The sequence below is a fragment of the Cryptomeria japonica genome, chromosome 3 (genome assembly GCF_030272615.1).
Source record: "Cryptomeria japonica chromosome 3, Sugi_1.0, whole genome shotgun sequence".
In the NCBI taxonomy this organism is placed as follows: domain Eukaryota; kingdom Viridiplantae; phylum Streptophyta; class Pinopsida; order Cupressales; family Cupressaceae; genus Cryptomeria; species Cryptomeria japonica.
Window position 1 is genome coordinate 790055719 of NC_081407.1, and position 15647 is coordinate 790071365.

A 15647-nucleotide genomic window follows, 5' to 3' on the forward strand; every position below is an offset into this window, starting at 1 on the left:
TCGATTATCAAATGTACACATATCATGAATGTAGAAGTTCTAATATTGTATTTGATAATATGAAAATCTGGTTTCTCCTTTGAAGATTGCACTGAGTTTATGCAAACATTGTGTCTGAATGACTGATGATGCTTAATTTGGTTTCCCGGAGGTGTCTGTCTGCTTGGGTAAATCTGTTGTCCTAGTTAACATTTACCATTCTCTTTCTCCCTACCCTTCCTTTCTTTCCTCCCAATCTTATTCCCCTCTTTTTTTAGAAATCTGCAGTCTTGCTAAATCAGCTTCAAATTAACCAACATCACCTGAAAGAAAACCAAAAGAGGTCCCTGGGAATTCGTATATGAAATTACTAATCAAACGTAAGCCCCCTTGTGTTTCCAGCAAAAACACATCAAGCCACTGAGAGATCCCGCAGTCAAGACCTGACAAAAGAAACCTTGAGGTTATCCCCATTGATCAAAACGTAGAAAATAGCATTAGGGATTCCCTTATTTCAAGAGAGGGTAGGATACTCAGTGAGTCTATTCTATTCTGCGTTGGCCGTATGAAGTTTGCAGCAATGCGATTTCAGACACGTCAACACAGCCCTAGTGAGGTTGAGGGTCAGTGTCTTGGTGTGCTTCTTGTTGTGATATAGGTTAAGGTTGAGGGGTTGAGCCCCCACCACCATCACTAAATTAAAGCCTTTGAGATCACATAGACCTTCATGGTGCATGCAATTTTTTTATAGTTTTATTGCTTTTAACTAACCTCCAAAATTCCTCCAAATCTTCAAAAATTTCTTGACTTTCATGCTTTTATATTTGAGTGTTCTCCATTTTAAACAATTCTTTTCCTTAATTTCACACTTGTTAAGTCTCAGCAATGGGATTTGGATTCGGTGAGTCTCACTTGATTTTCTGGGTGCTTGAGTTTCGAGTCTTTGGGAATTGTTTTGTGCTATCCACCTTGGGAGTTGCCAAGTTCGGGTGAGTCTTGTATCTATGTTTAAGATATTATTTAATATCTTAGAAATGAGGACACAATTTGTAGAGCAACTTCATAACAAGTGAACCTCTACGTACAACAATGTGCTAACGAGGGCACAAACATAACCAATGTAAAAATGTACGCCTTTATAATGCTAAAAAAAACTAATCATTGTAGGTATCATTATAATGTTGAAGCTGCATTAATCTAATACCTTTAACTTGCAATTTTTAAACCCACACAGTAACTATTTTTTTTTCTTATAGAGCAGCCAAAGCTTTTGCTTGATTGTTAGATTTGTAACCTAAAAAGAAAGACACCCCTTTCACAAATAAACTAGAAAATTAATAAAATACTACGCTTGCTTCCACTAGCCCAAAGTTTCCTCAAGTTGCACCATTGAAATTCATTTTATAACAATCACTTTTAAGCAATATCTAGGAGGATAAAAGTTGCTTAAAGATTTATCAATTACCCCATTAGTGGGAGGTAGCATTGTCTAATATTAATTAAAAAAGAGAGGAGTAAAACAGCTTTATGAATGATGAAGTTTGAAGGAGAAAATAGGAGGATGGATGATGAATGGGGAATCAGAAACATGCTTCAAAGAGTTGCTGGTGGTGATGTTCTTTTTCTTCTTCCTTTTATTCTTTTTCTTTGGAATTGATAGTGTGACTTGGGAACGCTTTATGGTTTAGTAACATGTTCTTTATCTTTTTCTTTTTAAAATGTTTTTTTTTCCTCAGATGATAGGAACACCCTACATCCTAGAGATGGTCAAGGGGTGCTTGGATGTTCCTTGGATCTTCTTGGGGATGGTGGGGTGTCCCATGTTAGGGCTTGGGCATGGCGATGAGGATAGTGTGTGTTTCGTTTTGTTGTGATGTTTTTACATGTCGCCCCATTGCAAATGGGGACCCCTACTTTTTAGGTCCCCTTGGTCTTTTGGTTTTGGTTCTTTGCTATGTTACCTGGAAACACATTTCCGGCTTCAAGGCACCTGTTTCGGAAACCATTCCGGTTTCGGAGACTTAGGGACGATCAAAAACGTTTCCCAGCCGTCCCTGATCCCTGAAAATTTTCGGAAACCGTCCCGAAAACTCGGGGATGGTCAACATTTTTCCTAGGGACTATTAACCCTCTTCGGGATGGCAGGGGATGCCCAAGCTGTCCCCTAGCCGTCCTGGGGATGGCTAGCCGTTTCCGACTCATACAACAATAATTTTTTTTTAAATTTTTTTTTTGAGCAGATATAAGATTCTTGTTGTTGCTGTTCACATTCTGAGTACCTATGCATAAATCTGAGTATTTCTTCATTCATTTGCTGCACTGGGTATGTTGTTATCTGCTCAATATTAAGGTCAGATTTCTCTGCAATTATTTCCATGTATGCTGGAAGAGATTTTAATATTGTAACTATCATATATGGATGCCATGAATTATTGTTATCAATCAATGAACTTCTACCATTATTAAAGTCTGCGTTTCATTTGTAACATGTGCACTCTGTTCTTAGATCTGAATGTTCATAGCTTAGTCTTAATCATTCATCTAAGTGAGAATAGTTAACTTAATTTGCTGATGAATGAAAATCTTTTTGAAAACATTGAAATCAAACATCATCTGCAAATAATTAGAATTAGAATCAAGACTCTAATTTATAAATGTTATTATGTTGCTACTTGCTATTATTAAATTTCATCATTCATATATATATATATATATAGCTAGCCGTCCCTTGTCATCCCTTGTTCTAGGCAAAAAAAAAAAAAACGTCTCAGAAACCCGTTTCCCCATCCCCCCATCCCCAAAACTCGGGGTAACATAGGTTCTTTGGGTCTTTCCGCAACGATCTCTCTGGTCTCCCCGGTTTGCAAGTGTTTTGATGAAATTTGATCAAGTCTGTGAGTTGTTTGAGCAAATTTGGCTAAGTTTGGAACATGTTTTGCCTATTTTAGGGTTTTGCCCTTCAGATTTAGGTTTGAGGTTTTTTCCTTAGGGTTTTGAAAAAGCTGAACATTGCATTGGAATCAGGACCAACGAAGCTACTAGTGAAATTTGAGCGATTTCTGAGAAAGTTCTTATTTTCTAGGGAATTTCATTGCCTTACGGATTGTCTTTATTTTGCCAAAAAATCGAACTTTCTATTTTAGTAAGTTTCTATTTTTAGTTTCATCTTGCCTTGGTTTGCCCTAAGTTTGACGTTTTGAAGTACTCACTATTTTTAGTAAGTCTATTTTTGGCAGGTTCTTCACGGGTGGGGGTCTTGACACTGAAAACTGAACATTCTTGAAAATCCATGGCTAAATCCGGAAAGCCAATAAACACAGGCAATTGATCGAAAAAATGACTGTGGAATTCATTCTTGAAGTGGAAAGGCATGAAAATCTCCTAGGGCAGAGGAATCCACTTCAAAGTCCAAAAATGGCATTCCAAGTTTGGAAAGGTGAAAAGCAAGAATCCTTCACCCCAAGTGGAAGGAATTCCAAGAATGGGTTGGGTGCTAAAGTGACCTCATGGAGGAAAAGCAAGAGAATGAAAAATCCTCCACATGGTATGATCCATGCCCAAGTCAAGATAGGGAGCGCCAAAGTGAGGTCATGGAGGAATTTTCCTCCTTGACCATAATTCCTCAACCATAGTGATTTAACGCCCAAGTCAAAGGATGGGTGCCAAAGTGGGGTTGTGGAGGAATTTTCTTCCACCCCTCAAATTCTTGCACACCATGCAATCAGCGCCTAGGTTAGGTGATGAGCGCCAAACTAAGGGTCGGGAGGAATTTTCCTCCTTGACCAAAATTCTTCCAAGGTAGTGAAATAGGGCCTAAGAATGGTGTGGAGTGCTAGAACACGGTGATGGAGGATTTTCTTCTCCCAAGGAAATTTCCTCCACATGGTAAATCTACGCCCAAATCAAATTCAGGGCACTAGAATGAAGGTGGGAAGGAAAAGTTGATAAAGTGAAATTCCTTTAAGGCATGGAATTAGCGCCTAGTTAGGGGTATAGAGTGTTGTATGAGGGTAGTGGAGGAAAGTAAGGCTAGGACAAGAATCCTCCACAAGGCAAGATTAGCACTCAAACAAGGTGAAGAGCGCTAGGTAGGGGTCGGGAAGGAATTTTCCTTCCAAGGAGAATTCCTCCATGACATGAGAATTGTGCCCAAGGATGAGTTGGAATTCGTGGCAAGGAAGAAAACAAGAATTTCTTCCCAAGGAGAAAATTACACCCAAGGTGAAGAAACTCCAAAAAAGTGAAAAATTGAGTGTTGGAAATTCCTTCCTTCAGTACAAAATTCCAGGAAAGTGAAAAATTGACTAAGTGTTAGAAATTCCTTCCTTCAAGACAAAATTCTAGGATAGTGAAAAAATTGACTGAGTGTTGGAAATTCCTTCCTTCAAGACAAAATTCTAGGAAAGTGAAAAATTGACTAAATTCCAGGAAAGTGAAAAATTGACTAAGTGTTGGAAATTCCTTCCTTCAGGACAAAATTCCAGGAAAGTAAAAAATTGACTAAGTGTTGGAAATTCCTTCCTTCAGGACAAAATTCCAGGAAAGTAAAAAATTGATTGAGTGTTGGAAATTTCTTCCTTTAGGGCAAAGTTATTAGAAAATGTGAAATTTGGCTGAGGATTGAAGAAATTCCTTCCTCAAGGGTAAAGTAGAACCAAGGTCAAGATTGGGCACCAAAACGAGGTTAAGGAGGAATTTATCCCCCACATCGAAAATTCCTTCACCATGGAGAAAATGTGCCCTAGAAAAGGAAGAATGGTAAGTGCCAAAACTAGGTGGAGGAATTTTTCCTCAAGTGCAATTTTCTTAGCTCAGGGTGGGTGAAATTGGTGCCCAGTTTAGGAGAGGAGCGTTGGACGGGGGTAAGGAAGGAATTCCCTTTCGGGTGAAGAATTCCTCCACGTGATGAAATTGGTATTGGAAGAGGGTCATGGAAATTAAGTCAAGGAAGAAAATCAAAATTCCTCTCTCAAGGTAGAAATTCGCCTAAAGAGGAAAAAATTTCAAGGCAAAGAAAAAATTTGCCAAGGAATAGAATTCTCTCTCTCTTGAATTCTATGTTGACGGGAATAATCATTATGTTATGTTGTTATATTATGTTTATGTTGTCGTCGGTAATAATGAGTTACGGCGGTCAGTTAGTTGGCCGACGGGTAGGTAGTTGGAGTCGCGACGGTTGTGTCGCACCCCTTCGGGTATTATATATTGTGTACCTTTTCTTCGAAGTGGGATCATGTTAGTAGTGTCAGATGTAAGGTGGACGACAGATTATAATATGAACATCCTTTGACATTAATGGCAAGCTTATTTTGGTACTTACTTTGTGATTGCATTGTGCATTGCTGTTCGGTTTCTGTATTCTTCCTGTTTACCCAGTGAGGTAAACATTTGGCGCCGTTGCCGAAATTATTTCGGGAGGGACGGGAATATACTACATGGCACAGGGATAATGGGACAACCATTGCCCGAGGGGACGAGCAGTAAACCTGACGAGGATCACCAAGAACTGTTCGAAGGAGAACGAGCACTCACAAAAGATTTCTCTTGCATCCTTCAAGCGGCCATCGAAACACACGTACGGAGGGAAGCCACCATTGAGGCTATTCCAGAGGATGCTGTGTGGAGCGCGCTTGGTGTAAGCCCGGCGGTGAATCGGTTAATGAGCAATTTGCCTAACCTTCTGGCTCAAGCATTTTTGGCTCTTCAAAACCGCAGAGAAGACACCTACCGTGAGAACCGACGACAGCACATCTTACGAGAATTTCATGAGCGCCAGGATGACGGACGTAGAGAGGACCGACGACGGACAAATAATCCTTAAATTGTGAAGGGAGAGAAATAAAGAACACTGTTGGAAGCGAAGAATTATGTTGATTGTATACAAAAGAATGAATTAATAAAGACTGTTGTGTTTTGGTTTATGTGTTGTGAAACATGAAATTGTACCACAATTAATGCCCAATTTATTGAATAAAGACAGAAATAAGAAATTAGAAACCGACGAGTGGGAGGCTGCGCAAAAGGTTTTGATTCTGGAACAACGTGTAGAACGTAGATGGAGGCTGAGGCAACTTGCCGAAGGACGACCTGCCGAAGGGTTGCCCGAAGGGAACCAAGGAGGTGTCACGGAAGGTGCAGAAGCCGAGGGGAATTTCTACGCGTCGTCGGACTACTGTAGAGCAAGAAGCCTCGAAGAGTTTCTGGAGGAAACTAGGTTACGGAGAGAACTAGTTGAAGAGACTCGAGATCGGTTCAAAAACTTATCTCTCACGCCACAAAGGGAGGATCACCGAAGGGAGCCGGGCACAGGTGACGGCGAAGGGGGAGCTAACCGCACGGTAGTCGCTCTCACGCCACAAAGGGAGGATCACCGAAGGGAGGATCACCGAAGGGAGCCGGGCACCGGCGAAGGGGAAGCTAACTGCACGGTAGTCGCTCTCACGCCACAAAGGGAGGATCACCGAAGGGAGCCGGGCACAGGTGACGGCGAAGGGGGAGCTAACCGCACGGTAGTCGCTCTCACGCCACAAAGGGAGGATCACCGAAGGGAGCCGGGCACCGGCGAAGGGGAAGCTAACCGCACGGTAGTCGCTCTCACGCCACAAAGGGAGGATCACCGAAGGGAGCCGGGCACGGGTGACGGCGAAGGGGAAGCTAACCGCACGGTAGGTACAAGGCAGAACACTGTACCTTTGGTCACCACCACAAGAGACATCAGCGGCATCGGAGGGAGCAGTGTCGGAGGGCAGACACGGCCACAACCGCCTCCAAGTGGACGACTTCCATCAATGGCAACCAAACAGAAGTTGCCCAAATTCAACGGGGATAGCAAGGATGATCCCGCACGACATTGCCGTACTTGCGAAACCATCTGGACAGCCAACGGGGTGACTGACCAGGATGAATGGATGAAGCAGTTCCCCGCCACACTGAGAGGAGTGGCTATTGACTGGTATTCAGACTTGGATAAAACCGGGGTAACTACGTGGGATGAATTGAAGAAAGCATTCGAGAAGGAATTTCGGCTTCTCCGAGATGATAATGAGATAGTCTCGGAAATCTATGGAACAAAGCAAGGAAAGAAGGAGACCATACGGGCATATGGCCGTCGGCTAAAGGAATTAGTCGGAAAGATGGAAAGCCAACCGGCTAATGGCTTAAAGAAGCGGTGGTTTGTCGAGGGTCTGAACCCTAAGCTACGACGAAAGATGAAAATTGTGCCTCCGACATCCTACGATGATGCATACAACCGGGCCATGGACTTGGAAAGTGAAAATAAGACGGCCAAAAAGAAGAAGAATAGATCTTCGTCATCCTCTGAAGATGATACGTCGGAAGAAGAGAGTAGCAGTGATGAGAAGCCGAAGAAGAAAGTCACGGCCCTTCAGAAGGATATGGAATGGATGTTAAAAGAGTTTAAGACAATGAAGGGGACCACAAGCAAGGATGATGAACTGTGGTGCACAGATTGTAAGGAGAGCGGCCACACAAAGGGTGTCTGTCCCAAGAAGGCATTCTATGACATCTGCCAGATCATGGGACATTCTACGAAGGAATGCCCATACAATCTGAAGGCATGTAACCAGCAAGTGCTCTTTGCACATGAGCAGCCCTCCACATCGGATTCAAACAATAATGCATCTTCCGGAGGCTACCGAGGAAACCAACGAGGCGGACGGGGGAATAATAATAATTCCACCAGAAACAGGGTCCAATACGACGCGAAGGGACGCCCGATGATTCAATGTAGGGCTTGCAATCAATGGGGTCATTACGCACGAGAGTGTAATAACAATGACACCGCTCAAAAGCTATGTCGGTGGTGTGGCCCCGGTGACCATGAAGATGCCGATTGTCCGAAGTCTGGCGTAGGGGCCAATCTGATTGATATCGAAGGCAACACACGAGGTAAAGAAGCCATCCTTGCTCTTACCCGAGGGCAGGCAAAGGAAGCCCGATACCCCCATCCCCGCACCGAGAAGCAGAGAATGACGGAGGCAAGGGAAGAAATAGAAAGGGCCATGAAAGCCCAACGGGGAGAGACACACGAGTCATCTGGACCCTACTGCACAGACGCGGAGAGGAACATTGTACGACAGATGCTCCAAATGGAGGTACTTGTGAAACTGGAAGACCTCCTACACACCGTACCGCAATTGGGGACAGTGTTGTTGGGCACAAAGGTTGATAAACCCAAACCGAGAGACATGGACACTCCCATACTAGGAAGCTCGGCAACAAATCCAGTTGTACTTACCGTCAACAATGGCCGACACCCAGCCGTGGTGGAGATGGGCATCCTAGGCACCATCCTAACAGATACTATAGTAGACGGTGGTTCCGGAGTAAATGTCCTTTCGGAGGACACATGGAAAAAGCTAGGAAAGCCCACTCTGTGGCCACCTACGTTTAATCTGCTAGGTGCAGACCAGCACGGGATTAAACCCCTCGGCATGTTGATGGCACAGCAAGTCACCGTGGGTGCACAACCTTTTGTACTCGACTTCGTGGTCATTCCATTGAAACAGAAAGGGTATGACGCCATACTTGGAAGAGGATGGTTGGTGGCAGCGAAAGCAAACCACAACTGGAAACGAAATACACTCTCGATGGAGAGCGGAGGCAAGAAATTCACTATTGATCTCCGGACGCAGTTGGTGGGCGAGGAACTTGCCTCTTCCTCGGGATCTGAATCCGAGAGGGAAAATGACCCACGAGACGAAGGGAGAGAGGGGATGGACCCAGATGCCGAAGGCATATTAAAAATCGGAGGTTGCTGTTCGGAGGATGACACAGATTCACTAAATGGATTGTTCCATTGGCAGCAGGAGGACTATGAGATGTTCTCACCCTCCTGTAACGTATTAAGCGTCAAAGGAGAGGAGCCAGATCAATATCCTCCAGAATACAGAGAATATTGGAAGGGAGACGCCCCAAACCTTGGCGACGTAAATAATCCGAAGAGTGTCTTCAACGATTGGAACCCTGTGTGGAAGGCCGTAGCCTTCAAAATCTTTATTATCCTTCTTCTTATGTACGGGAAGGAGACTGTGGTCCCTATAGAATTTGTGGTTCCAGGTCTTCGGATGGCCATGGAAAATAAACTTGCCACCAATAGGTTTAAATTGAAACCCTATCACGCGAAGCGCGCAGGGGACCCGAGAGGCCGGACAGACACCCGAGAGCCCGAAGGGGGACCCAAGAGGATGGAAGGGGACCTAAGAGGCCGGGCAAGCGACTTGAGAGGCACAGGACAAAAGCAGGAGACTTTTGGGCGAGAAAAACCGAGAAGAATGAAGGGCGATCCCAGAGACAGGGGACCCGAGCCGAAGACTCTCTAGACAACTTCAAAAAAAAAAATCGCACGGTCGTACGACAGCGACCGTACGGTCAAAAAAAAAGAAAAAGAAGGGGAAAATGGCCACCGTACGGTGGGACCAAGGTGACAAGGTGACACCACCGTGCGGTGGACGGTGCACCACCGTGCGGTGGAAGCACCGACGGTGGCACCACCGTGCAGTGGCACCATCGTGCGGTGGAACCACCGACGGTGACACCACCGTGTGGTGGAACCACCAACGGTGGCACCATCGTGCGGTGGTCACACCGTGCGGTGGGAGCCACCGAAGGCGGTCACCAAGCCAAGACATCAAAGACGCCGCACAACACCATCGCGACGAAGAACAAAACAACCCCGCACACCGCCATCACCGCACAGCAAGGGGTAAAGGGAAGAAGACGCCGAACACCGCACCAGCACGCCACCACGTGATGCGAAGGGTAAAGCATGGGCCGACCGCCACAGGTAGACCAAGCAGCCGCACGATCGGAGGTGCCAATGCTGTTGTTGACCGTATAGGGAGGTTGTATGGCCGGGTAGCCATCGGGGACATTACAGTGCCCTTAAAAAAAAAACAAAAAAAAACGACGGCCAGATTTAAAATGATTTGCTGACATCTGGAGCCTTGGAGTGTAGAAGAAGGGTTTTGACATCATAAAATATCACAGAAATGATGCGCGCCATGGACTTTCGTGGGGTTCTGAAGGTTGTAAATTGGTGTTGGCGGCGGGGGCGCTGCCCCTCGACCCCGCTGGGGCGCTGCCCCCAGACCCCCAGTTTATTTTGAGCTACAAAAGACCACGGGAAGTGTTGTGGTTGTCCGTATTGTGCGAAAGAAGCCCACAGCTAAGCATTGGCAGGGAAGCCATATGCCGTAGAGGGAGACGGATTTGGAGGTTGCGAACAAACAGAGTTTGAGGGAAGGCATTGCAGGTCCGCGCAGTTGTATGACACCAGGGAGTTATTCAGTTCAGTTTTTAGCCTTTGGGGAGTGTGATGGAGGATTTGAGGTGGCTCCTAGCATTTGTGCCAACGGATTGTGGCCACCTCCAGGCATGACTGGTACGCTTTGAGGAACTCGGAGTATGTCTCGGCTGGACGTGAGGTTGCCTTGGTGGATGCACAGAGGGCTCGGGAGGAGCTGACCACCAGGTTGGAGGCAATAGTCGCGTGAGACTTAGTTCAGCGTACCCAGGAGTTGGATGCCGAGAGAGCAGCACGGGTGGCTATCGAGGACAAATTGGCTAGGGAGACAGAATCATTTGAGTAGCAGTTGGTGGAAGCTGAGACTGAAAAACGTGTTTTGCAGACAAGTTTGGGTTAGGCCCAGGAGAACTGTGATGGCAAAGGAAGCAATATTGGTGAAATCCGCACTTGAGCATCAGATGGTAGCAGAAAAGGGTTTTCAGGCGAGGACGCAGCAAGTGTATAAGATCCGGGCCCGACTGGCGTCAGTAGTTCCTGTCGTTCATCTCTATTTTGTATTAAGTCGTCGGAGTCGACTTCTTTTCTTGGGGGGGATGATGTTGACGGGAATAATCATTATGTTATGTTATTATATTATGTTTATGTTGTCGTCAGTAATAATGAGTTACGGCGGTCAGTTAGTTGGCCGACGGGTAGGTAGTTGGAGTCGCGACGGTTGTGTCGCACCCCTTCGGGTATTATATATTGTGTACCTTTTCTTCGAAGTGGGATCATGTTAGTAGTGTCAGATGTAAGGTGGACGACAGATTATAATATGAACATCCTTTGACATTAATGGCAAGCTTATTCTGGTACTTCCTTTGTGATTGCATTGTGCATTGCTGTTCGGTTTCTGTATTCTTCCTGTTTACCCAGTGAGGTAAACATTCTAGAGCTCAAAATCAAAAAATTCCTAAAAAATAGGAAAAGTGATTGATTGGTCAAAAATCCCCTTCAGAACGAGATAGGCACAAAAATGCGAAAAATTCCTTCAAGATGAAAATTCTCTCTTCAAGAATTTTCTCTCTCTGAGAATTCTAGATGTGCAGGATTCTTGCAGGAGTGGATGAATTTGTTAAAATTCTTCTAAGGTAGGAAAATCTTCCAAAATGTCTTTTGTGAGCTCGGAATGGAAAGATTCTTGTAAAGGATGAGTTGGCGACATGCAAAGAGATATTCCGTATTAATGAAGCACAACCAGGAAAATTATAAATGACGGCGGGGTCCATTTGCAAGGCGAGAGTCTATTGAGTACATGAAGGCATAGTGGCGCATTCAAAACTAGAATAGTTGATCAAGGTGGCGGCTAATTCATTACATGGCAGCCGTCATACTTAATGCAATGGTGGAGCATCTTTTGCATGTAACCAGCTTTGGAGGTGATGGTGCATTTATTACACATAGGGCAAATTTGAAAGAAGTGCATTTAATGCATAGTGGACGCCATTTTGGGCAAGAAAGAATTTATTGTAAATGAGCATGATGGGCATTTAATATTTTTTATTCCTACCTTGTTGCATCATGTGTGTGGAATCTTTTGGGTCAAACACTAATTAGGGTTTGCATGTAATCAAGGCTAGAGGCCTATATAAGGGGGTGACCCCTTCATTTGTAAAGCAGGGAGATTTGTACGAGATAATAACAGTGAAACATTGTTCTCTAATGGTGTCCACTTAAGTTATTTTTTAAAACTTGCATGGTTTCACCTTCCTCACTTAAGAGTAGAAGTAGAGTAGTGCTTTGATTTCAATGGAGAATGTAATGGTGTTTGATGAACTTCCATGGTTCATACTTTTTGCATCTTGTTGATTATAAGTTGTAAAGTTAGCCTGAGCCACTAAATTTGTGCTAAGTTTGATTGTGGATAGTCGTTTGGATTGCGCCGTTTTGGGTATTCAAATGCACTTTCTCGATGTGAAAATCCTTCTACATCCATGGAAGATTGCACCAGTTCTTGTGGAGTTGTAGTTAATCTTGGCGAAGTTGAACTTGGTTTATTTGGAATTCGCCCATTAGAGCATTATTTATTGATATCACCGCCCTTAGGAGTAGATCTAGATCCTTCTAACCCTTTCCCCTTTAATTTCAGTCCATTCTAGTTCAATTTATTCGAAGTAGAAGCATCACAGAATTGCTATGTCCGATGACGAAGTTCCAGCCACAGCAAAGAAGTGAAAGAATGATCCAAATGTAAGTCCCCTTGGATTACCAACATATCACATCAAGCCAACTGAGTCACATCCATTGCATAATTTGAACCTTGGAGTCAATTGTTTGAACTTATTTCAATCTTAGCATACAATTGAACTTTGATCAAGAGAGAGTAAAGTGACCATTGGAAATCTTTATTTTGTGTTGTGCGTGGTCACAAAATGCACGTCAACACGTTCCCATCTTGCCATCCTTGGGAAACAAGGCATGGGATTGAGGATGCCCTATGGACCCATTTAATATTAAAGTCAAGTCTTCTTGTGATGCTATCATTGCTGTGAATGATGTCAGTTTAATATCCATATCACTATGATTATGAACTCTTTGACTAGTGATTGTGAGTATTAGGAGAATGGTTACTTAAAACTCTTTTAGTCGCATGAGAAACTCATACTAGCATGAGAGGCTCCCCATTTGAGGTTGATGTTCTCATTACAGTGTGAATTATTGCTCTGACTTCGGTGGTCATCCAGTAGTTCATGTACTTATTCTCATTTATTATGGCAGATACCTCTATATCTATTTAGTTTTCCTAAGTAACACATTCACTGTACGTGTCTATTGTTTATGTGCCTAACTGCAATGTTCCATTGAAATTTGTCTTGAGAGATTATAACATTTATTAGCAGTGTTCCACGGAAACGCATTTCCCCCCCTCAAGCCCAAGTCCCCCTCGTCCTTGAAACCCATCCCCGAAACTTTTTCCCTTTATCCTCCCGTCCATGAAGCCCGTCCCCGCGTCCCCCCGTCTCCCCGTCCCCAACGGCCGTGGAACAATGCATTTATTGGCTCAAGGGAAGTTACATTACGTGTGATAATGGTAGAACTTACAGAAGTTGAGCATTTTGTTACGAAGGCCTCTATCTTGAAATATGTTATAAGTGTGAAAGTGATTGAGGTTCTTTATGGTTCCCATTTTCTTTAGATAGTCAACATGTCATCTAAATTGTGCCAATTTCTATTGGTTGCATAGTTTAATTGAATGAATATTTATTTATAGCTTTTCCAGGTAAAGTTTTGGTTACAAAAACTTAAAAGCTTTACTAATATCAATATTGGCAGGTTTGCTATTACGAATTTGGAAGCTGAACTTATTTGCTTAAAATAAACAATAGAAAAACTTCCATTTGTAATATACAAGGATCACCTCTTTCATCTTTTGAGATAAAATACTTTGAATGAAAGAGGAGTGTCAAATCTGACCGATCAATCAACCGTACAGGCTACTTTCCTTAAGATCAAAATTGTTACTACTGACATTTCTTTGTTTTTGTGGTGCATAATCTATAGTTCACATTGTTATACAGTGCAGGAAGATGAAGTGGTGATAAAGGAACTTGTGAGTGTGAACATTAGCTGCTCTTCCATGTGCCTTACAGTGGACTGGGATCAGGCAAATCTTGGTTTGTCTTCAAATATTGCAGTAGGTCTTTCAGAGGGTTTGGTCTCAGTTGTCAGACTGGGAGAAGCACAGATGCAAACAGATCATACTTGGCAAGCTCATGGGTTTGAGGTTTGGTCTGTTTCTTATGACTCTTGCCGGCCAGATGTGTTGTATAGTGGTGCTGATGATTGTAACTTCTGTGGTTGGGACTTGCGAGAAAGTACTGATCATCCGGTATTTAGAAATACAAAGAGCCATCGGATGGGAGTCTGTAGCATTCAGAAGAGTCAACAGTGGGAAAATTCTATCATCACTGGGAGCTATGATGAATGTTTGAGGTTATGGGATCTCAGACTGATGGAGAGACCTGTAATGCAGGAATCAATTGGTTTAGGTGGAGGAGTTTGGAAGCTTAAATTCCATCCTTCTATTGGAAACTTGGTTTTGGCTGCATGCATGCACAATGGTTTTGCAGTTGTGAGGCTTACAAATGATGGTATGAAAATTGTTGATGAATACAAGGGACATGATTCGCTGGCATATGGTGCTGATTGGTTCAAAGGTGATTTATCTAAGAAAGACAGATGTGGGATATGTGTGCCAGAAATAAGACGTGGTATGAATGGATTGGGCCAGGAAGAGCACCTTCAGCATGGTGGAGATTCCAAGTTTAGCAACACAAAGCGTTCATCTATAACTTCTGGGCAATGTGATGATCAAAGTATTGCTTTGAATGAGTGCACGATTGGAGAAAATTCCAATTGGCCGTCCAACGTAGATAGTGCACATCAAAGAACAATACAGTCATTGGTTGCTACTTGCTCATTTTATGACAAAGCACTGCATATCTGGAAACCCAAAATTCCTATGTCAGATGCAAGTTGTGTATCAGTATATAGTCCAATTTAGTTCTTATTAATAGTCCTGAAATCCAGCGATTGTTTTTTCTTGTCTTTCGAATATTACATATTTTTTAGGATTGTTTAATATTTTTTAGTTTTTGCATTCTCCATCAGGTAGAGTTTGATTTTTAGTGTTATATTGAATAATTATAGTCTTGTCTTTTAGCATCTTTATTTTTTTACGATAATTTTAGGATTATGTTAAATAATTATAGTAGTTCTGTGTTTATCGCCATATATTATTTATTTTCATTGCTAGAAAGTCATGGAGTGACCCCCTAGTGGCACTAACAAGTGGAGAATTGCAGAGGCTCTAGTAGAAGATGACAAGAACAAGTAGAATTCAGTGTAGTAAAACTAAATGGACCGATGATATTTGCCATGTCAGTGAGAATGGCTGTGTTAGTGACCCCCTAGTGGCACTAACAAGTGGAGAAGTGCAGAGGGTCTAGTAGAAGATGACAAGAACAAGTAGAATTCAGTGTAGTAAAACTAAATGGATCGATGATATTTGCCATGTCAGTGAGAATGGCTGTGTTATATAAGCAAGAATTCAAGTATTTTCCAATAACATATACATGTAAGTGTTTTCATTGTGGGTTACAAATAATTTTCACATAATGAGAATGCGCTAATATGTCCTATTCAATATCTAATTGAATTAGTTACTGGTAATTTAATAGGCCACTTAATTGATTGAAATGCAGGTTGAAATATATTTACAGTTGTAAGAAAGAAATCAATTATACTGATGTCTGTAGATGACCAAAGGTAGGTCAATGGGACTAGTGGGACTAGTGGTTACAGCAGTTCACAATTAAAAGGTCGAGGAAGAGAGAATCCTAGAACCAAAACAATAAAAGTA

The 15647-nt window shown here is 43.1% G+C and overlaps 1 protein-coding gene across 4 annotated transcripts in view; it reads left to right on the top strand.

Annotated features, from left to right (window-relative positions):
- LOC131069599 (uncharacterized) overlaps window positions 1-14876 on the top strand; it is an 81865-nt gene extending 66989 nt beyond the window's left edge. For 2 of the 4 annotated variants that reach the window (XM_058005121.2, XM_058005124.2), the window contains one exon: window positions 13804-14876. In XM_058005121.2, the coding sequence (XP_057861104.1) occupies window positions 13804-14789 (986 nt within the window). In that variant the 3' untranslated portion in view covers window positions 14790-14876. The remainder of the gene's footprint in view (window positions 1-13803) is intronic. The other 2 variants (XM_058005122.2, XM_058005125.2) reach the window with 1 other exon arrangement.
- Window positions 14877-15647: the final 771 nt, after the last annotated feature.